Source organism: Lacerta agilis, chromosome 13 (assembly GCF_009819535.1).
Source record: "Lacerta agilis isolate rLacAgi1 chromosome 13, rLacAgi1.pri, whole genome shotgun sequence".
Lineage (NCBI taxonomy): Eukaryota > Metazoa > Chordata > Lepidosauria > Squamata > Lacertidae > Lacerta > Lacerta agilis.
Window position 1 is genome coordinate 36,244,615 of NC_046324.1, and position 21,939 is coordinate 36,266,553.

The following is a 21,939-nucleotide window of genomic DNA, read 5'->3' on the forward strand; positions in this document are numbered from 1 at the left end:
GGCAAAATTTGTACCCATTGTAAGAGTGTGGTTTCATTTCTGGTGAGGAAAACCCACAACCAGGTTATTATTATTTGAGGAACGAGGAAGCTACCTCTATCAGGCAGGAAGGTAGGCCCATCAAAAGCCTAGGGGGCTGGGCTTGTCGCGCTGCCCCGCCCTTTATGTTAATCAGCGCTGAATCACGCTCACCTGACGGGAGGGGGAACAAATAAACCCCGCCCCTCCACGGACAGAGAGCTGAGAAATCCTGAGGGGACTGAACCACCCGAGCCATTTGCTTCGACGGGGGGGGGTGTCGGAGGAAAGAGACATCCCAAGACCCTGTCTGACATTCCCCTTTCACGAACCCTAAAAAGCAAAATGAAAACCGCCCTCATGATCACAGATCAGCGAAATGACCGCGAAGGAGGAGCAGGAGGAGGTGGTTCCCCATTAAGAGCTCTCCCTTTCCCCCCCTCTCTCTCCCTTGGCACATTCCAAGAGAAGGAGGGAGGAGGAGGAGGAGGTAGTGCCCGTCTCGGGCCCACGTGACCCCCGGGCAGCCGCCATTTTGTCCTGCGGTGGCTGGGTATTTAGAGCGAACCGCGAGCGCAGTGGCGGAGCAGCAGCTGCAGGACGAGGAGGAGGGACGGACGGAGCCGAAGAGCGCCGCTACCAACGCTAACCAACGAGGCCCACCGTCTTTGCAGCAGCCTCCACCGCCTGTCAGGACGTTTGAATACCGCTTGGCGATAGAGGACTAAGTAGCGGCGCTAGAGGACTTAAGGAGCCCGGTCACCCGCCGCCGCCGCCTCTTGCAGCTCACAGCCGCCAGCCCTTCGCCCGGCTCAGCTTGGCGCCGACGTAGCCGCCCTCCTCCACCCCCCTTTTGCTGCTTATTCTTATTTTTTAAAACTCCCCCTCCCCCCGCCGGCTCGGTGCATCTCAGCAGTCATGTCGTCCACAGCCACCACCGCTCCTCCCGAATATTCCTGCTTCTTCGCCGTCATGGGTGCCTCGGCTGCCATGATCTTCAGCGGTGAGGCTGTGGGGCATTTCCGACGAGGACACACGGGTGGGGCTTGGCGGTGGGGGTTTTCTTTAGGAAGGACGTCATGTGAGGAGGCTGCTGGTGCTGCTGTTGTGTGGCCTTGCGTAACTGGGCTGGGTGTCATCCTGATCGCGGCGGGGGGAAGGCGCTCGGCTCAGCCAGGGTGGCTCTGCAGCAGTTGGGTGACTTGGTTCCAACCCACCCACTCGCCTCTTTTGCACATCCTGGGAGGAGATCCTGCCGCAAGCGGGGAGGGGGACAAGTGGGATCATAATACAGTATTGAGAAAGGGGGGGGGGAGAGAGAGAGAGCTTTGCCTTGGCCAAACCCTGACGCTCTTTCGTGTCTCCATGAGGTCGTCTCCTGGCTGCCTGTTTTTATATATATATATATATATATATATATATATATATATATATATTCGTGTCTCATTTCTTCATCACCCCCCTTCCTATGCCTTAGGGGGAATGGGGGCTTCATCCCATTTCCCCAGCACCTTCCTGCTCCTGTTGTGCAATTCTCCACGAAACCGTCTTCCTTGTCCTGCTTTTAGACTTGGGAGAGGCAAGAAAGGCGTGGGCACGGGGAGGCGTCAAGTTTGGCGTTACCTCTTTCCCTCTGCCAAGGTGTTTCCCCTTTCCCCTGCCCTACTTGGAGAGGGAATGATCTAGTGGTCTTCCCTCCCCCTGCTTCCCAAGGTTGACAACCCCCCTGAAGAAAGCTTGTGGGGTGGTTGGGGAAAGGAAGGAATTATTGGGAGGGTGCAATGAGGGATGTGTTTCCTTCACACCTTTCTCTGCTTGGGTATAGAGAGTGTCTGCAGGCATGCTGCTGATTATTGGATTTTTCTTTCTTTCTTTTTCAAAATAGCTTTCATTTAAAATTAACTGGGGTTCCCTTTGCTTACAACCTTGGATGGGCAAAATGTATTTAGTTTAGATCTGCCAGCTCTATATTGTATCTTGGTCTTCAATGCAACAGACAGCAGGTGTCCTTCCTTGCTCCAGCCTGCCCCAGTTCCAGGGCTTGGCTTAGGCGGCCTGCCTCTCCTTGTCTTGTCATTCTGTGGCTGCGGGAATGTCCCTGCCCAAGTGATAGGGGAGAGAGGGCAATGTGGGGGCGTAATCCCAGCCCAGCTGGACGTGCTCTGCCTGTCACTTCCGTTTTTTCAGTGTCTACCTTTTTCTTCTTAATTCTCTCCCTTTTTGAAGGTTTTCAGTTTTCTCTGCCTTCTGTCACCCTACTCCTACCAGCTGGCTCATCCGGGGTATTGGCAGGAGGGGGGAGCAGAGGCAAAGAAAGAGAGAGAAAAGGAGACTACTGCTGTTTCAGAAAGCAGAGATCCAAAGGGGCAATGAGGGTGACGTCATAGGGGAAGAGTGTCAGCTGCTAGAGGAGCCCCTGGCTGGCCATGTGACTGCAGGGAGGGGGGGGGGTGTTGCAGCCTCTGCTGCTTCACTCACTACATGCCATTCAGAGCGCTGAATTAACCTAAACCTAGGTGATTCCATGCAGTCAAGATTCCATGCAGTCAGTTCATCCAGGCCAGTGAGGCTGGAACATCTTCCATCTTGTACCAAGCAAACACTCCCACAAGGCAGTCAGATGGATGTGCAGCATTTGGATTAACTTGCTGTCTGCCGGTTGCAAAATCTGGCTTATCCTTGCTGAGATGTAGTATGCAGCTTGGCCTGCCCTCCAAAGTCCTATTAAGGCATTGGGGTTGCTCTGGAACTGAATTGTTGTGTTAGGAAAAAGACCTGGGTGGAGCTTTCTCTACACAAGACTTTCCTGGAGGTGTCATTCTTGAATCTGTATGTTGGCTTATCAACTGAATGTCAGCTTATTAAACTGACACACTATTCTGTTTAAGTGGAGAGGGCTTGTGAAATGCAAATAACACTCTGCAAGGGCTACCTAAATTTTGAGCTTGGTCATACTGAAAGATACTGTATTGCATGGGAAGTGGTGGTTAAATAAGTCTTGAATTAATAGCTGCTTGATGAATAAGAGTGCTAGCCAGCTGTGACAACAAAACCGTTCTAGTCTCAGTGGCAGCTCCTTCCCTTTCACTTCTTCCTCTCAAAACTTGTCTATAGCACTTGTCCAGAAGTCTTTAATTGCTTGATTGACCACTAAACAAAATGAGCTATGTCAGATTGCATTTAATTCCACTTTATAAAGCACCTACAAATGTAATGTAAATGTTTTTGGAAGAGGAATTTCAAAGTATTGTTACTAATTGAAAAATGCAGACACACTAAACTTTGCAGCTTTCCTTAAATGTGTAAGGATGTGTAACACTGCTGCTGTTATCTGCAGCCATGTAAAATATGCTTCTTGCTAAGCTATTGCTGCTTTTAAGCCTGATTTGGGGGGGGGGGTCTTGATGCCTCAAACTACCAGCATGGCTCTAACTAGCCAACTACTGTATAAAATTCCTTGTGCTGTTTAGGTAGCAATTGGAAGCAAGTTCCATTAGAGTTGAGCATAACTTGAAAATAATCATCCATATAAAAGTCATCCAGGAGAATCTCCTTCCATATAAAGCTCCACGAACTATTGCACACCTGAATAGTTCTAGAGCAGGCTTCCTCAGCCTCAGCCCTCCTGATGTTTTGAGACTACAATTACCATCATCCCTCACCACTGGTCCTGCTAGCTAGGGATCATGGGAGTTGTAGGCCACAAACATCTGGAGGGCTGAGTTTGAGGAAACCTAGAGTATTCACTGCATTATTATTATCATTATTATTATTATTATTATTATTATTAAAAACGATGCATAGTTCTTCCTCCAAGGAACTCTAGCTGTTCTTTATTCTCTCCCCTTTTAACAACCCAGAGAGGTAGGTTACACTTCAAAGGTTGAAGCTTTCTGGTTGAATGGAGACTTGAACCAGAATCTCCCCAGTACTAGTTAGTCATTCTAACCACTACACTATCCTGGCTTTCATTAAGACAATTGCTGTTTCTTACCTAGCACACCAGTACTTTCTGACCAAGCTTAGCCACTGATTTTGTCTTCAGGAATTATTTTACTGCAATCAAATGAAATGAGCATGTGGGCAAAAAAACTTAGCAGTTAATAAATTCCCACTGTACACAAGAAGATTGCTGAACTTAATATGACTTCCTTTGCAACTTTGTGCAATAGGCTAATTTCTACACACTCCCCCCCCCCCCCCGCCCAGGGGTGCCAACTTGAATAAAATATTGGAGGTAAGCCCAGCCCCGCACAATCTATCACAGTGGCTGTGTCCATCAACTGGGGGGGGGGGCTTCTTCAAATATTTTATGGGGAGGGATCTTGGCCCCTAGGAATTGGCTCCTCTGCTTCCACCTGTCATTTATCCAGACATGCAAGGTGCATGATAAGAGTTCAAGGGCACATTCTAGCCAAGCAACATTTCCCTGCAGAAAAGCTACATACAACTGCCTCTAATCTATTCTGGCAGAGCGTGGGGAACTGGATGGGTTCTGTTCCAGTGGAAACTGGTTGTGGGGGGTTTCCAAATTTTGTTGCCAGGATCAGTGACTCTGAGAAGGCCAGTAACAACCGAAGTTGTCTTGGGAAGATGGCTTGTATGCTGTTTTCCTCTCAGCAGTGTGCTGTTCCTGTATAAAGCTGTCTTTTGAATGGGCCCAAGCGACCGAGCTGCCCCAGAATCCTTTGAGGTAGATTATTCATCTGACATGCAGATGTTCCTAGTGATAACTAAATCTAAGAAGCATTTATATAGGGGAAGGGGTTGGCAGAAGGCTAGTCTAGTAGTCTGAATGCGTGCATGATATTTCAAAATAGTGTCCTAACTGTAGTCTCTTAAAGCAGCAAATGGAAAGCTTGCATTGCAAGCTCATATTGTCAGTAGCACCCCAAGTTGAGATGGCTATTGAGTATTGTTCCCTGCATTGGACTGGACCTCTCAACAAAGTAGCAATAAGGTGTGAACAGTTGCTTTGACAGACTTGTTCTAGATCAGATCTGGTCGTTGGCTAAACACCTGGACCTTTTTGTCCTGCTGTGAAGAGCACTGTTGAGAAAGCCTCTGCCAGATAGATGGGTGTGTTCATATGTTGAAAAGTGGTTTGATGGAACTTGCAGACTGAATCAATTTGTGGAAAGGTATTCATGATTAAAACTATGTTGGACAACCATACATAGTTCTTGGTGGATGTTCTGTTAAATACCCAGACACCTTAACTAGCAGTCTGTTAGTGAACTGCAAATGGCACTGAATGCTAATCTTCAGAGAAGCAAGAAGCTAACTTGCCAAAGGCTTCCATTCCAGAGACTTGGATATGCAGTGTCTTAAGATGAATGACTTAGTACCTGTTGGTTTGTCATTGAACACTGCCCTGGCACACCTTAAATAAGACACTATGTCTTAGTTCCTCATGAGCTGTGCAAGACCAGTCTAGTACTACTAAGTTCAGGCCTTGTTTTGTGCTAGCCAGCTTGAGACAGAAACCATGTTGTATAAACACTCATATCTTGGTCCTGTACACACTAATTTCTGATGATAGTAAACAGCTTATAAAACTCATTCTGGTCATTGCTGGCTAACCTTGTGATGGTGCTACCTTTCTGCTGCCAGTGCCATCATGACCTTCAAGCATACAACCTTATTTTGTGATACTTATTTGGTGACTGATCTCGAATCACAAGGCTTGTGGGTTTTCCCTGCTTCATTGGATTATCAGATGCCTCTGAGTGATGTGATTATCTAATATTTCCATGTAACATAGTTAGACTCTATGGCAGAAGGAAATGGGTGACAATAATTTCCAGTGGTTACAAGTACTATATACTAATCTGTGTTAACTTCCTACTTGATATAATCTTCCTTGTAATGTGCATCCAGCTTTAGAAAGGTGAAACCTGGAATTGTCTAGCTGGGGAGCACATTTCTGCTCCTAATAAGGGAGCAGCACAGCTTTTATTTTTTTGAATCTCTAAATTGCTCTTTAGCTGGGTGGATCCCAGAATGGTGGAGAAGAATAATGAAAGCAAAATTTAAATGTATGACAAGGGCTTTCTGGACTTCTTTAAAAAGGCAGAAGCTGTTAAAATGGCTTCTTCTCTTGTAATTTCCTGACCAACAAGATCAGGGGTCAGCAACCTTTTTCAGCCGTGGGCCGGTCCACCGTCCCTCAGACCATGTGAACAAATGAACAAATGAACAAATTCCTATGCCCCACAAATAACCCAGAGATGCATTTTAAATAAAAGCACACATTCTACTCATGTAAAAACATCAGGCAGGCCCCACAAATAACCCCAAGATGCATTTTAAATAAAAGGACATATTCTACTCATGTAAAAACACGCTGATTCCCAGACTGTCGTGGGCCGGATTGAGAAGGTGATTGGGCTGCATCCGGCCCACGGGGCTTAGGTTGCCTACCCCTGAACAAGATAGTTTGACTAAACCTCAGAATGCGGTTACCAAAAGCGGATTGTTACAAAGCTTAAAAATAGCATTGCAGTTAGCAAGAAATAGCTTACAAAAGTTGGGTATTGCCAGATATTCGGGCTGGCCATAGACTGTTAACATCTCATACAGTATTCTAGTACACCAGAAACAAACACACGAGACTGCATGCCACATCTAAATTATTTTATTATTACTTACTAGTTTTATATCATTGCAAGATCTCAGGGCAGTTCACAGAGTAAACATACAAGGTAAAAACACAAATAGTTAAACTGAACAACAAAATACAACCTTCCCCCCCCCCCAAATGTAGAATATTAAGCAGCCAAAGGCCTGGTTGAAGATGACAGGAGGGATTTGCTAGGAACTTCATATAAGCAACCATTAACACCATATGTTATAATCTGGCCATGTCAAGCTTCGCTTTAAGAAACTTCTAGAGTTCTGCAGTAGATGAGCATGTCAGTAAAATGTAGTTGCATTTTTTCCAAAGCTGAGACAGACAAATGAACATGATTGCTGTGATCATTGTCCTAATGTGACTGTCACTTTGTCAAGTGTTTCATTCTGCAGTTCTTCAATTAGACCCATCATCCAATATTATGTTGGTCTACAAGTCTCCTTTCCACAGAAATGAGTAAAAGCTTTGTTTTCAGCCCTGCCTGACATAGTTGCATAATAGCTAGTTCCTACTGATGATGCGGTGGTGTTCTTGTGATCCCCAAAATTCTAAGTACTGTACTGTAAACTGTAGAATATTTGCAGATCCTGATTGTAACTTGTAAAATGGGTGGAAGGTGTGAAGGAGAATGGATGTCTGATTATGGCCTCTGGAAGCCCTACAGAATGCTGGTCTTAGCTTTCCCTAGGCTTCCGCGCAACTAAGAGGCCTACTCATGTTTTATTTTAAAACAATCAATGAGGGTTTGTTGGTGTGAATACCAAGTAAGGTGTGCTGAACCTGTCCAAAACACATTTGCCTTTCTGATCTTGACATTAAATGTTCAGATAAGCTTGGAAGTGATGGCCTGCCCTGCCTCCCATTGAGGATATTTGTGCCAGAGTTAAGATGGTGGAGAATCTTTTTGAAACACAGTGCAGTGTTCTCCCAAAATTTGCAGACATCTGCCAATACTAACTTGGATCTTTATGATCCACAGACAAGGAGCTGTCTGTTACCACCACTTGAAGTGAGTGTTAAGAGAAGCTAGAGATGTATTGGCTGTTGTTGACAGCAGATCTGCAACCCCAGAAAGCCAGCCGCTTAAGTACCTGTGATAATTCAGCTTCTAGCTTCAAAGCACTGCACATGCTTGAAGCCCTCTCCCCCACTCTCCAAAAAGAACACCATATGTTCTTTCAGACATAGGTCCATCATTCACACTGCTTTAAGTTGCTGATCAAAGGCCTCCTTTCCTCTCCTTTCTGTCTATTAGTGATCTCCAAACTTGCCTAGCAAAAATGGGATCTGTTGCTCACAATTTGAATGAAGGTTTGAGTAATACATTTTGCCTAAATTAGAACTGATAGAGCCATGATCTTTTAAAGCTTTTAGCTGAATTCCCATGTGCAAGAAATGAACTGCTTAATACCCAACTGGGGGTTGGAGGCAGGGAGAGAAAACAGGAAGAGTCCAAGGATGGGCAGAGTCATTCTTTGAATGTTTGTGAATGGCAAGTTGCTGTAAGAAACCACTGAGAAGTCAGTCTTCATGGAAAGAAGAATTGAGCAACCAATATTTGTTAGCAAGAGGAAGTTGCAGAGTGCTTTACATGTGGGGTGGGGCACAAGTCATGATTTGCTAGTACTCCACATTCTGGCAGAATTATGAAAAAAAATTACCTAAAATCTGTAAGCAAGTAAATTTGTGGCCATGGAGACACATCTTACTAAGTCAAGTCTCTAGAAACAGGTTCTCAGTCCTATAGGTAGAATAGCAGTTGTGGGGCAAGTGGGAGGGGGAAGGAGGTTGACTGCTATGTTAGCATGTCTTTATGCTACAAAATCCTGCTCAGGTTTTTCCAACAGCAATTAAGTGTACATAGCAGGCAAATAAAACTTCAACTTTGTAATGCTAGGAAATGCCAGCCGCAAAACCTACAACAGATGCTATTAAGTTGATGGATGAGCATATGTTATGAAGTGTATGATATGCCTACATCCTTTTTGTGTTGATATGTCTTCATTTGTATGAAAGTGTTCTCTTTAACTTGCAGAAATGAATCTAGACCTGCTTGCTACCTTGATGGTTTTTCTCCCAGTATGTTGAATACATGCTAGAAAGCAGGGTTTCTTCCTGTAATTACAAGCTTTTTTTCTAACTAGACAAGAGCAATGAAAAAAATAGCAGGTTTGCTAGAAAGCTGCTATAATATAAATCCATTTCCAAATAGCAAGAGGCTTGGCTTCTAATTTAGAAATCTGTACTAGGGCTAAACTAATAAAATGTAACTGCATGATATACTCCAGTAAAAAATAAGTTAAGGAAGACTTGTATTTGTATGTTTCCAACCTTCCTTAGACCTGAGCAGGCCACTTAAATATTTTCACATGGCTTGTCCATATGTCTCAATTAAAGCCATTTCTGTCCAGTTCCTCATCTTAGAGCTCTGCAAGATTTCTGACAGTTTTTCAATCTAAGGTACCTAGCTGACCTCCCTGTTAACTCTTGGTGCAAGAAGGTTTTTCCCTCACTCAGATTTGTATTAGTGTAGTCCTCCTAACTATTGTGGCAAGGATATGCTCTGCTTGAACATGAAGAAGACTATCTCCTAAATCTGTTATCATATGGACTCTTGACCAAAGGCTGACTTACTGTCGAATCAAGGAGAATGAAGTGACTAGATTATTTGCCTTTATCTTGTCAGCACTTTCTAGATTCTGCTAATAATTATTGATTAAAATGAAGATTCTGTTGCAGTGGGACTTTGACTTTTAAAGAATTAAGACAGCCTTGTTAGTTTAGTCACAAAACCAGTTGCTACTTTCAGAACCTCTTAACTTGAGACTGCCACTGAAAACACTTACCGGTAACTAAAGTGTCTTCCTTCTCAAGCAAGTTAGAGGTTCTGAAAGTAGCAACTGGTTTTGTGACTAAACTAACAAGGCTGTGTCTTAATTCTTTAATCCTTCTATAGATCACAAACTTCCTGGCATTCATGCAAAAGTCCTCCAAAATCAATATTCCTGCATGAAAGCTGTACATGGCTTTACACCATGTGCCATTAACTATATTATCAGAGCAGTGGCTACTAGAATAGCTAAATTAAGCAGTTGTTACCACAACTTCACATACATCAACAAAGCTTTAGCAACTCCGTGCAGCAAAGATTGGGCAAGCATTCAAAACTATTCTCATGGTCATGGTGTGCTCTGTATGATTAAAATGCAAGCCTCTGACAGGGAAAGGTGGATTCTACAACCTGTGTAAGATTCACTGTGTCTACTTGCACAATTTTTTTCTTCCGTTTCAGATAAGCAAAGAGTTGTTTAGAACAGAGTTCAGCTGTTACTGTGCCTAGCTAAATTCCTGCCAGTTGCACTTCTTTTGTGACTATCATAATTTGTGTGCTTATTAATAAAATTTCTACAGCCAATTTTTATAGCATTGCATCTTCCAACAGGATTATCCGATACCAGAAAAGTGGAAGTTGCTTGGCCTGGCCTTAGCCACCCTTTTCAAGGTTCCTTTCCTCAAACTTGGATCCTAAATGGCTCTTCTGTGTAAGGGATAGAGCAATTTTTGCCAAACTTAACTGCAGCCCCCCCCCCAATTTCCCCCCCCCCAAACCATTCCCTGAGAGCAGAGTCTTGGGGTGATATAAAGGCAGGGGGAGAAAGGGAAATGCTTTTTTGTGTGAAAGTAAACCCTATTCCATTCATAGAAGGAAGGTTCGTATCCAAGCCAGTGTTTTTAATACAGCATTGTTAAGGTACGTAGACCTTAGCAGAATACCTTGAATAAAATCCCTAATCTAAGCAAGTTATAACCTACAGTGACCAGCAACCTCCGTTCACAACATATGTGTGTTACTATGTATTTGCCTGCTAAACAGTCTGTATGGTGTCGCCTTCTCACCATCAAAAACTAATAAACCTGGGTCCATAGAGCTATTAAGACTTCTAGCTTCTCCAGCACAACTGTTCAGCAAGTACAGTGGTGCCCCGCTAGACAAATGCCTCGCTAGACGAAAAACTCGCTGGACGAACGGCATTCGCTAGCGGAAGGCTGCCCCGCAAGACGAAAATGTCAATGGGGCTGCCTCGCAAGACGAAAAAAAAAAATTTCCGTCGCGAAAAGTAGCGGTTTGCATTGGTGCTTCGCTAGACGAACAATTCGCTCTACGAAGACACTCGCAGAATGAATTCTTTTCGTCTAGCGAGGCACCACTGTATAGATTTAGAAGATGGTAACAAGTCCATAAGATTAGTCATATATTTTTGCAAAACTCTTGGCTGACATTTACCTGGACGTATGGAGGATTAAGTACTTCCATTCAGGGTTCACAATTAGGACGCCAGGCGCATATCTCCATTTGCGAGCACCTCAAACACTGCTTCCATTGCTACTATGAGCTGCAGAATCTGGATTTATTAGAGCAATGGCTAGTTTGGTGCATGTTGTGGGCAGCCTTTCTGTACTTTTGATTGGGACACTGTAGCCCAGTTAACATCACAATAAATGATGGGTTGGGGCAATTGAGGGGAGAAACCACAAGCTTGTATTCAGATTAAAGAACAAGGCTGACTTGCTTCATCCCACCATACAACAGAAGTAGGGAGGAACATAGCAGAACTTTTGAACATCATGCACCATAGGTTTTTTTAAAAAAATATCTTCTGAACCTGATGTTTGTAGCCTAATATGATTGTAATAGTATGATCCTAACTGTGTCAGTAGTGAGGGGAGAGAGACTGTGTCGGCCAGCAGGTAATGGTTTTTTCCACCTGCTATGCCCTACCCTCCAGCCCTAGGAGTCTTCATAAGAGCCAGAGGGAGGAGAGAGGGGACCTTTTTGCCATCGGGGTGATTGGTTTCACCTGTGCTGCTACACCTCCAGCCCGAGGAACCTTCAGAAAGGAGTTGCTGCCATGGGCATTATATGTATACATATTTTAGTGAGCAGAATAGAGTGAAAGTTTGAGTCATGGGGGTGTGGGGAGTGTTATGTGAACCTTGCTGTGCTTAGCTTATTTGTTATGTTAATATGCTGTATTGATTTGTTAATCATAGAATAGTACCTTTGCTTTAATTGTGATTATCTTTTCTTGTTGTTGCTTTAACTGTTGTAGATTGTAATCGTTTCACTGATGATTTGTTAATCCACATGATTTATGCTGTATTTCTGATGTTCTGTTGTGTTCTATCATGATATTTGGAAGCCGCTGTGGGATTCATTTGAATGAAAAACAGTATAGAAATAGAATTAATCAAATCAGTCAAAATCATATGTCAAATGCTTACATAGCAATGAATGCAAGAGAGTCATTCTAATCTAACAAGCTGTTGCTGTAGCTCATTATCATAGGGTAGATCAACTTAAAGCAAGCTTACAGCTTCAAATTAAAAGAATGCATAATGATTGCTTGATGACACTGGTAAGGATGGTTTCAGTATTTTTTTTTAAATTCCTGTCAAATGAGCCTTGCTATAGATCAAATCAAGGGTCTGTGTAGTCCAGCATCTCTGACAGTAGCTAATCAAATGCCTTTGGGAAATAAGCAGATCACAGAGCCAACACTCCCCTGTTGTGTGTCCCCAACATCTGGTATTGAGGGTTAATGCTACCTGTTTAAATGTTTGTTTGCATACCAGGATGCAAATAGCTATCACTATTAAGGGATTTATTTCCCAAGCAGCAATCTCCAGTACCAACTGCTTGTAAAACAGAGGTTTGAAAAGTCAGTTTGATAATGGAAAAAGAGTATTGTATGCAAAGGGTGGGGGGATAAATATTAACAAACGTACGTAAGCTGTTGAAGTGCCTAAAGTAGCCCCCTGGATTCTTGCCAAAATTTGTTAAAAATTTAAAACAATATTACTATTTTGAAAGATGCACGATGTATTGCTTATGTAACAGAAAACCTGCATTTTTTTTCAAGCAGTATGTGTGCAAAAATACACCTGTTGCACCAGTAAAGATCTTCATGTCATTTCACTTCTATTGATGCTCAATTACAGATCACTTACTTACCCACCAACCATCTGCTACTTAAACTAGCTGTTCTAATCTAATGTCCAGAAGCTAGTTTGTCCTTCAGTGAGATGGGAAGTGTTCATAGTGATTAGGTGGTCACAATATTCACAATTTGAGAAGTGAACAAAGGTGGTTGTTAGATGACACTTGGATAAAATTTGAAATCATCCAGTGGGTTTAGATTTCTGCCAAAGCTGCCACCTGAATCCCAAAAATAAATTGTAGATTCCTAAGCTTCAGTATCAAGCCCATAATAGTACATGATTGTTTTGGATTTAGGCCGCCTATTAAGTGGTAAAAATGGACCCTGGAGAAACCCTATAAAAGCATTTGTGTTCAGGTGGTCAAGTGTACAAGGGGCATAGATTTAGTTAAACTAGAAATGAGGGTTTTTGCATTAATGTATGTTCTGTTAAAATTCAAATTCATTGTAAACCTGAGTATTTAGTTGCAGGTGTTAGTCATCAAACACCAATAAAAGACAGATAATAAGTTTTCTGTTTGTGCCAAGACTCCTGTTTAAAATGCTAACGGAACACGGACAGGTTGAGCCCCAGCACTTCAAATTTTCCTACTTAACTATAGCCTTTGTATTTTTCAGAATACATTATATTCCTCTTCACAACTATCTAAATCACTGACATTCCAATTGAATATCTCATATTTCCTGAACAATCATGTGAACTTGACACAATTATAAAGTATTTTTTATAGTTTCATTCTTCCAGTCAGACCTTCCATTTATTTTCTCACTGTACATTTTAAAGACTTTTTTAACCTATAAAGGTGGGTTTTTTAAACCTATAAAGGCCTTTTAAACAACAATGACTGCTGAATTGAAGTAAGGTCGGATAGTGGATTGATTTGAGTATGAAAAGGAGATATGGTTTATGCACTACCTACTAGACAACCCTCCTTCATAGATCACTGCATTGTCATGACGAAGGGGCTTGAATAACTCAGAGAAGCTATGAGCTATGCCGTGCAGGGCCACCCAAGATGGACAGGTCATAGTGGAGAGTTTTGACTGAACGTGATCCACCTGGAGCAGGAACAGGCAAGCCACTCCAGTATCCCTGCCAAGAAAACTCCATGGACAAAGACAACAGACATATAAAAGTTATGACGCTGGAAGATGAGCCCCTCAGGTCGGAAGGTGTCCAACATGCTACTGAGGAAGAGTGGAGGACAAGTACAAGTAGATTCAGAGCTGATGAAGTGGCTGGGCCAAAGCCAAAAGGTCGCTCAGTTGCGGATATGCCTGGAAGCGAAAGGAAAGTCCAATGCTGTAAAGAAAAATATTGCATAGGAACCTGGAATGTAAGAACCATGAACCTTGGTAAGCTGGATGTGGTCAAAAATGAGAGAGCAAGAATAAATATTGACATCCTGGGCATCAGTGAACTAAAATGGACGGGAATGGGCAAATTCAGTTCGGATGACCATCATATCTACTACTGTGGGCAAGAATCCCATAAAAGAAATGGAGTGGCCCTCGTAGTCAACAAGAGTGGTGAAAGCTGTACTGGGATGCAATCACATAGAATGATCTCAATACGAATCCATGGCAGACCTTTTAACATCACAGTAATTCAAGTTTATGCACCAACTACCGGTGCTGAAGAAACTGCTTCCATTTAAAATAAAAAGAATAATCCAGCCTGCTTGCTGCTTTTGTTTGCCATAGCCTATCCACACTGCCATGGGATAATACTCAGGGAGGTTGGTGGAGGAGAAGACAACAGTCAACCTCTCAGCCTTGTCTCTGGCCAGTTGTAATAAGTCCAGTGGACAAGGCTTGAACTGTGGTATTGGCTCATGAATGTGACTTAGAATGAAGAGGCTCTCCAGTTGTGGTTGTCAATTTCTCTTGGCTACACAAACAGGCAAGGAATACTAGCTAGCCTTGCCATTCAGAAAGCTGAGTGCCAAGCAGAAGAACAGGGCAGTAGTCCTGTGGCATGAGTTTTCTGCAAGCTTGGTGCCACCATGCCATTTCTTTAGTGAGTAAAAAGAGAACTGAAACATTCCCCAGCTGATTTTCTATGCTTGTGAAAGTGTCTGAACAGATGCTCCCTAACATAAGGCTGGCACAAACACCGCTGACACTTAACTGTTGCCAACACCACCTTTCCAAAGGAGAGTTTTATGGTAGGGAAGAGCCAAGTGCTGCACTACCCCAGGAAAGTGTCATGTAAACATGCTGATGGCTTAATTAAGGCTTAACTTACAGCCAATAAATGAGCTGATATCTAGCAACCTTACTACAGATTTCAGGTTTGAGAACTTTGCTCCATTATATGGTTATTTACACAGGTCAGAACTACTTAAAAGCAAAGCATTGCAATTAAGACTGGACTTTAAAATTTCTGCATTCCTGGGATGAGACTTGGGAAGAATAGCCTTACTGCAATCTGGCAGTGCAAAAACAACTGCCATAACATGTTACTGTCTTTATTTTAGTTCCTCCTTTCTGGTTTTCCTTTGAAGTAGCTAGTTTCTGTACATCAAAAGCACAGATGAGCTACATTAGATCAGCTTAAGGTGTTGTACTAGATTGCATTTGTGGTACATGGCCCAGAGGCTCCATTGGTGATGCAGGATTAAATCGGCCAGCTCTAGTGATGAAGCCATTTTGGCACAGAGTAATGTAGGTGGGACGCAGGTGGTGCTATGGTCTAAACCACTGAGCCTAGGGCTTGCTGATCAGAAGGTCGGCGGTTCGAATCCCTGCGACGGGGTGAGCTCCCATTGTTCGCTCCCAGCTCCTGCCAACCTAGCAGTTCGAAAGCAAGTGCAAGTAGATAAATAGGTACCGCTCTGGCAGGAAGGTAAACGGCATTTCCGTGCGCTGCTCTAGTTTTGCCAGAAGCGGCTTAGTCATGCTGGCTATATGACCCGGGAAAACTGTCTGCGGACAAACGTCTGTTCCCTCTGCCAGTAAAGCAAGATGAGCGCCGCAACCCCAGAGTCGTCCGTAACTGGACTTAACTGTCAGGGGTCCTTTACATTTACTGTAATTGCAGCATCCATGGGCTCAGGAAGAGTGGCAAAACACTACTGTAAAGTGACAATCTGTCTAAAAAGTCCTGAAGCCATTTAATGGTTTGGCACCAGTATGTGTCTCAAGTGAAACTTGTCATCCTTTTATCTAGGAGGATACTGTTTAACTTTCTACCTTAAAATAGGGGCTTAGGGCTGAATGGGGGGGGCTTTGTATTTTCTGGGGAAGGGGGTGTCAAGTGGCTACAGACGTTCTCCTGAAAATAACAGGCTGCATTGACCTAAGTTGGTGGGGGACACAGAAGCTGAGGCCGTGTTGTAAAACAATTAGCTGCTGCTATTCTTTGCTTCCAGTGCTGCATTAAGAATGTTGGTTGTCCTCATGCCTTGAGTGCAGGCATGTGTCCATCTGGGGATCATGGTTAAACCCTAGATCAGGCATAGGCAAACACAGCCCTCCCAGATGTTTTGGGACTACAAATCCCATGATCCCTAGCTAACAGGACCAGTGGTCGGGGGTGATGGGAATTGTAGTCCCAAAACATCTGGAGGGCCGAGTTTGCCTATGCCTGCCCTAGATTGTAGTGAGCCAACCTGTGTGGTAGCTAAAATGTATAGTCTTGTTGCTGTTTGCACAATAACTCTTGACACTATGCTTTGTCTACAGTTTCTACTTGTAATCTGCTGGGGGCGGCCCCTAAATTAGAAACAAATATATTAAGTCACAGTGTGTGGATAATATAGTATTGTTGTCTCTCTGAAACCTTGCTTGCTTGGCACGTACAGCAAGCCTGACTTGTAACTTGTGAAGCTACAATGCTGCTCAAGGCACACAACAGTTACTGTTAAAACGCTGCTGATGGACTACATCACATCAGGCTTCCTCAAACTTGACCCTCCAGATGTTTTTGGCCTGCAGCTCCCATGATCCCTAGCTAGCAGGACCAGTGGTCAGGGATGATGGGAATTGTAGTCTCAAAACATCTGGAGGGCCGAGTTTGAGGAAGCCTGGACTTACATGGTCAGAAGTTTAGAATATTTTTAGATACTATTTGTAAAATAGTACTGTGTTCTCTGTATGGCTTGCATGGGTATGCTTTGTTACTTGAAATTAGAAATCAGTTAAAATTGTATTGTATGACATTCATACCCGCAGTGTGATTTTGTATTTTATTCATATGATAATTTTGCATGATAACCAAAGTTCAAGATAATTTTACACAGTGCTGATTTCTGTGCCAATATTTTCCTCCGTTCTTTTGTATTGAAAGGGTACAGTAAGCTTGGTAAGACTCACCTCTGGCTTTTCTCTTCTTCCTTCCAGCATTGGGAGCTGCCTATGGCACAGCAAAGAGCGGCACAGGCATTGCAGCCATGTCTGTTATGCGGCCAGAGCTGATCATGAAGTCAATCATTCCTGTTGTCATGGCGGGTATTATAGCAATCTACGGCTTGGTAGTGGCAGTCCTTATTGCTAATTCCATCACAGCTACAATTACACTGTACAAGTAAGTTTTCTTTTTGAGTCCTCTGCATTGCGAGCTGTACTGAAATAAAAAACAACACTGAAATGGCCTGTTGGCATGTCAGCTGCTATAGGGACACGGGTGGTGCTGTGGGTTAAACCACAGAGCCTAGGACTTGCCGATCAGAAGGTCGGCGGTGCAAATCCCCGCGATGGGGTGAGCTCCCGTTGCTTGGTCCCTGCTCCTGCCCACCTAGCAGTTCGAAAGCACGTCAAAGTGCAAGTAGATAAATAGGTACCGCTCCGGTGGGAAGGTAAACGGCGTTTCCATGCACTGCTCTGGTTCGCCAGAAGCGGCTTAGTCATGCTGGCCACATGACCCGGAAGCTGCATGCCGGCTCCCTCGGCCAATAAAGCGAGATGAGCGCCGCAACCCCAGAGTCGTCTGTGACTGGACCTAATGGTCAGGGATCCCTTTACCTTTACCTTTACCATGTCAGCTGCAGGTTTTTCTGTGGCTCTGTGGTACAGGGGTTGGCAAGGCTTAAGCAACCTGGGCCGCTTCACTCTGCCGGAGATGTCTCCATGGGCAGGATCGCGTGTGCATGTGTTCCAACATGGAGGACGCGCCTGCAGCTTCCTATCGGCTGCAGGAGCTTTAGCCAAGCGGGCGGCAGGGTTCAGGGGCGGCTTGGGGGCCAGTTAAACGACCCCCATGGGCCATATCTGGCCCCCGGGCCTTAGGTTGCCGACCTCTGCAGCGTAGTATGTGGGAGTACATCTGTAATTGAATCCTCTTCTCGGTTCCTTTAAGGTGCAAAAAAGCAAGAATGTTCTATATGCAAATGATTACCCTTATTGGTTATGTTGCCATGCTTGGCTAATGATAGCGCCATTTCAAAAACGGTTACCGTGTAATGTTTGGCAGTTCTTGCATTAATAGGTGCTACTCATAGCTTTTAAAAACCAAGTTAATAACACAGCAGGTGTAGGTTAAATAGGACAGATGTCAGCAACTGTGGGATCCTATTTGCTAAAGCCCCAGCTATTTCCAGGTATGTCCTTGTACAGCACTGGTGTCCAAACTTTTTTCAAAGAGGGCCAGATTTAATGAAGTGAAGGGCCGTGAGGGCCGACCAAAGGGCCAACCGAAGTTGTTGGCCTTTTTTATGATTTTACCCCAAAGTTTTTTTTAGGATTGAAGTTGTTGAGGTTTTTTTTTAGGATTTTACCCCAGGAAATTAACTGCCACAGGGGCTGGATTAAACTGACCAAAGGGCCGGATTAGGCCCCCAAAACGGACTTTGGACATGCATGTTGTAGGGTATACTCAACACACAGAAGCATAGCTTCATAATCAACCCATCTCGTTCAGATTGAGTCTGGATCAACTTTGTATAAGTACAGTAAAAATTGTAAGCTCAAGGGAACACTGGGCTTTATGTGCTTAAAATGGTCTATCATTACTTAATATAGAGTCCCTCTGCTTTGAGACTTAAGCTCTAGCATTGTGATAGAAAGGTGTTCAGCCAGCTGGATTCAACTGTCAAATGCCTTCTGGTAATGACTGGTGACTGGGATAAAAGGTATTATTTCCAGCATGCTGGGGCGGTGGGGGGATTTTTTCCCCCTGAAAATCAAGCCCTCATGTAATAATACTGCAAACAGTTTTAATTTTAGCTTTTCATACAGCATATTAAGGCTATTGTTAAAACAATAGTATGACGCCCCCTCTCTTGATCTGCAGAACTGACTGCTCACTTGAGCCAGTTGGGCTGTAGTGGGTTTTGAAAGCTTGAGGGGCTTTTCTACCAAACTCCACCCCCCCAAAAAAGGCTTCAAACTGGATAAGGCAAAATACTTTAATATGTAATAACTCTGACATGTGGTGCAGTAGTGAAGCACTGAATTATTCAGTGATGCTTAATTTGAAGCATGTCTGTAAACCAATCTCTTGCTGCTACACTAGACTTAAACAGGCACGGATACTTGCATTATGTACCTAGAATAAGCTGAAACCCAATCTTTGTTAAACTTTCATGAGAAGTTGTAACAAGCCTGTGACTCGTACTGGGCATATCTGCCCTGTAAGGAAATAATCAGCCATGAGTACATTGGCTACTATAGTTTGTTTTAACTGTGGCTCATTACTAGAACAATAGAACTAAGATTAATAGGAACTGATGAGATCATGTAAGAACTTGCATATAGTAGCTGATGGCTATCTGGATGTCTAGTTAAAAATCCATCCTAAGAAAGTTGTTAATAATTTGCCAATAACAGTTATGAATGGAGAACTTTATTGTTAACGAAGCAGAGTTGGATGAATGAAACAAACTATTTTTTATATTTTATATTTATATTTATATTTGCACTAATTTTGTTACTTATGCCGTATCCATCCATTTTGGGCTGTTGACTTCTCCTTCAGGGTTTTCCCTCTTGGATTTTGGGTTGTCACTATTGAAGATCTGCAGACTCAGATGCAGGCTATTCCAAGGGACTCGGTTCTTTAGCATGAGATCCAGACTTTAAAGCAAAGCTTGTGGCAACAAGATTGCTTTTGTTAGGAACTCCTGAAAGTAGTCAAAAAGTAGCCACAGAGCAGTCTCCAGAGTCTATACAATGGTACCTCGGTTTACGAACTTAATCCGTTCCAGAAGTCTGTTCTTAAACCGAAACCATTCTTAAAACGAGGCGCACTTTCCCTAATGAGGCCTCCTGCCACCAGTGCCCTTTCATCCATTCAGATTCTGTTATTAGACCGAGGTAAAGTTCACAAACCAGGACACTACTTCCAGTTTTGTGGAGTTCGTAAACCGAATCGTTCATAAACAGGACTATTCTTAAACCGAGGTACCAATTGTGGGCTACCTTGTCCTTTGCTTTTCAAAGGGGCAGGAAATCGGAACTTCCTGCAACTACTTAGCAGCAACTGTGAATGGCTCAAAATCCCCCTTTTATATTATTTATTAAATTTATATCCTGCCGTTCCTCCCAAAGGAATCCAGGACAGCAAACAGAGCAGCAAAACAATGCAATTAAAAAACAAAGGATTGTGTCCAGCTAAGTTTGACTCAAGAGTAGTTGCAGTGGAATTAATGGGCCTAATTTAATCGTGCCCATTTTCATTAGGTTTACTCTGAGCAGAAATTAGTTTGCTAGGACAGGATGCCAATTAAAACCATTTAAAATCTCATATCCCCACAGTTTAATAGTTAACTAATAATTAGCATGAAGGTGGTCTTCGCAGTCCTGTTAGACATGGTTACTTGAAACTGTTTAGCTGACTTCTTAACAAAGCTCTAAAATGAGCTGATTTAGAATAGGAGGAAAAACTGCTTATCACTGCACAGCAGCCATAACTTGGGCAGAATCTTATTAAGGCAGAATGCTTGCATAGTTCAGGAATGCTGATTTGGCCGAAAAGGCTTTCCAGGAAATTTCTGAATGGGTTTGTCTTGCCATTCCTAGAAGAACAGTACTAAGCTGTCTCAATGTGATTGGAGACTGTTGTTGTTGTTTGCTGCTAAACTTTTGTTCCCCTTGTCCTTCACCTGCAGGAGCTTCCTTCAGCTGGGCGCTGGTCTGAGCGTAGGCCTCAGCGGGCTGGCTGCCGGCTTCGCCATCGGCATTGTGGGTGACGCAGGCGTACGGGGGACGGCACAACAGCCTAGGTTATTTGTGGGCATGATCCTGATCTTGATCTTTGCTGAAGTGTTGGGTCTCTATGGCCTCATTGTTGCCCTTATCCTTTCCACAAAGTAAAAATAAAAAATCAGAGTATGATGTGTTTAAAAAAAAATGTTGAAAAAACAAACAAATCTAATCTCCAGAATGAAAATGGTCTCTCCACAATGTGTACAGTTGTCATCAGTTTGGTAGTTGATCTCTTGTAAATGCGCAATGTATGTTAGTGACTTGTCTGTCTTGTGTGTACTTCAATATTACAGAATGAGCTGCCTCAAGCCCTCTAGGCAAGGCTTGGGGGGAGCTCATGTGCAATTTTCCATCCATTCTGCCATTAGAGTACTTTATGTATAAATATGAACTAGAAATGGTAACTTTTTTCTCTTCACTGGATGTTTTATTTATAAGACTTGACATGTTCATACATATGGAGCAAGAGTTTTCAATTTCCCATGCTTATATATATTAATCTCATATATAGGTAGATTAATACACTGTGGGGTTAATTGTAAGTGCAGAGAAATCCTTGGATGTAATTTGAATCTCAAAAGATTGCTGTCGTGTCCTGGTATTGGAGTGTGAGACTGTTTGTGTTTATACAAATAACAGCAAAATGTCAGGCACTCCTGTGTTCCCAGTAGTAAAAATAAAAATAAAAAATCTGTATGCTCCGGCATCAAAGTTGTGCACCCAGTGTTGGGTTTCGCAGTTATACGTTTCCAGATAATAAAATTTCCTCCACTACATCATTGTAAAGAGGTGTGTCTTTGTGTGGTTTGTCTGAAGTACAGGCTTTTGAAACACTGGCTCCACCTAACCCTCTGTGTGTAAATGCAAGGACACCTTAAAAACTGCCTGGAGGTCAATAAACTAGTCTCGATTTCCCACTGGCACCCTAGCTCCTTGTGCATATTTTTGGGGAGTATGGCTGTACAACTTGTTCCTGTTTGCTTTTTTGGTGCTAGGCATAATCCGCTTTTTACTTTGGGTGCCTTCTCTGCACAGCAGTTGGCACATGGGCAGCAGCTTGCTCAAAGGCATGTCTGTGGCATGCATAAGCAGGGCTCCACCCAGTTGGACTGTGGAAAAACAGGCTTCCTGAGCAGATGAAGC

At 43.3% G+C, this 21,939-nt stretch overlaps 1 protein-coding gene across 1 annotated transcript; it reads left to right on the plus strand.

Moving 5' to 3' along the window:
- The first annotated feature begins 537 nt into the window (after positions 1 to 537).
- Positions 538 to 21,582, plus strand: ATP6V0C (ATPase H+ transporting V0 subunit c). The gene is made up of 3 exons (XM_033166624.1): positions 538 to 1,021; positions 16,996 to 17,179; positions 20,700 to 21,582. The coding sequence occupies exons 1-3, from the start codon at positions 937 to 939 to the stop codon at positions 20,902 to 20,904; spliced, it is 474 nt and encodes a 157-aa protein (XP_033022515.1). The 5' UTR covers positions 538 to 936; the 3' UTR covers positions 20,905 to 21,582.
- The last annotated feature ends 357 nt before the right edge of the window (positions 21,583 to 21,939 follow it).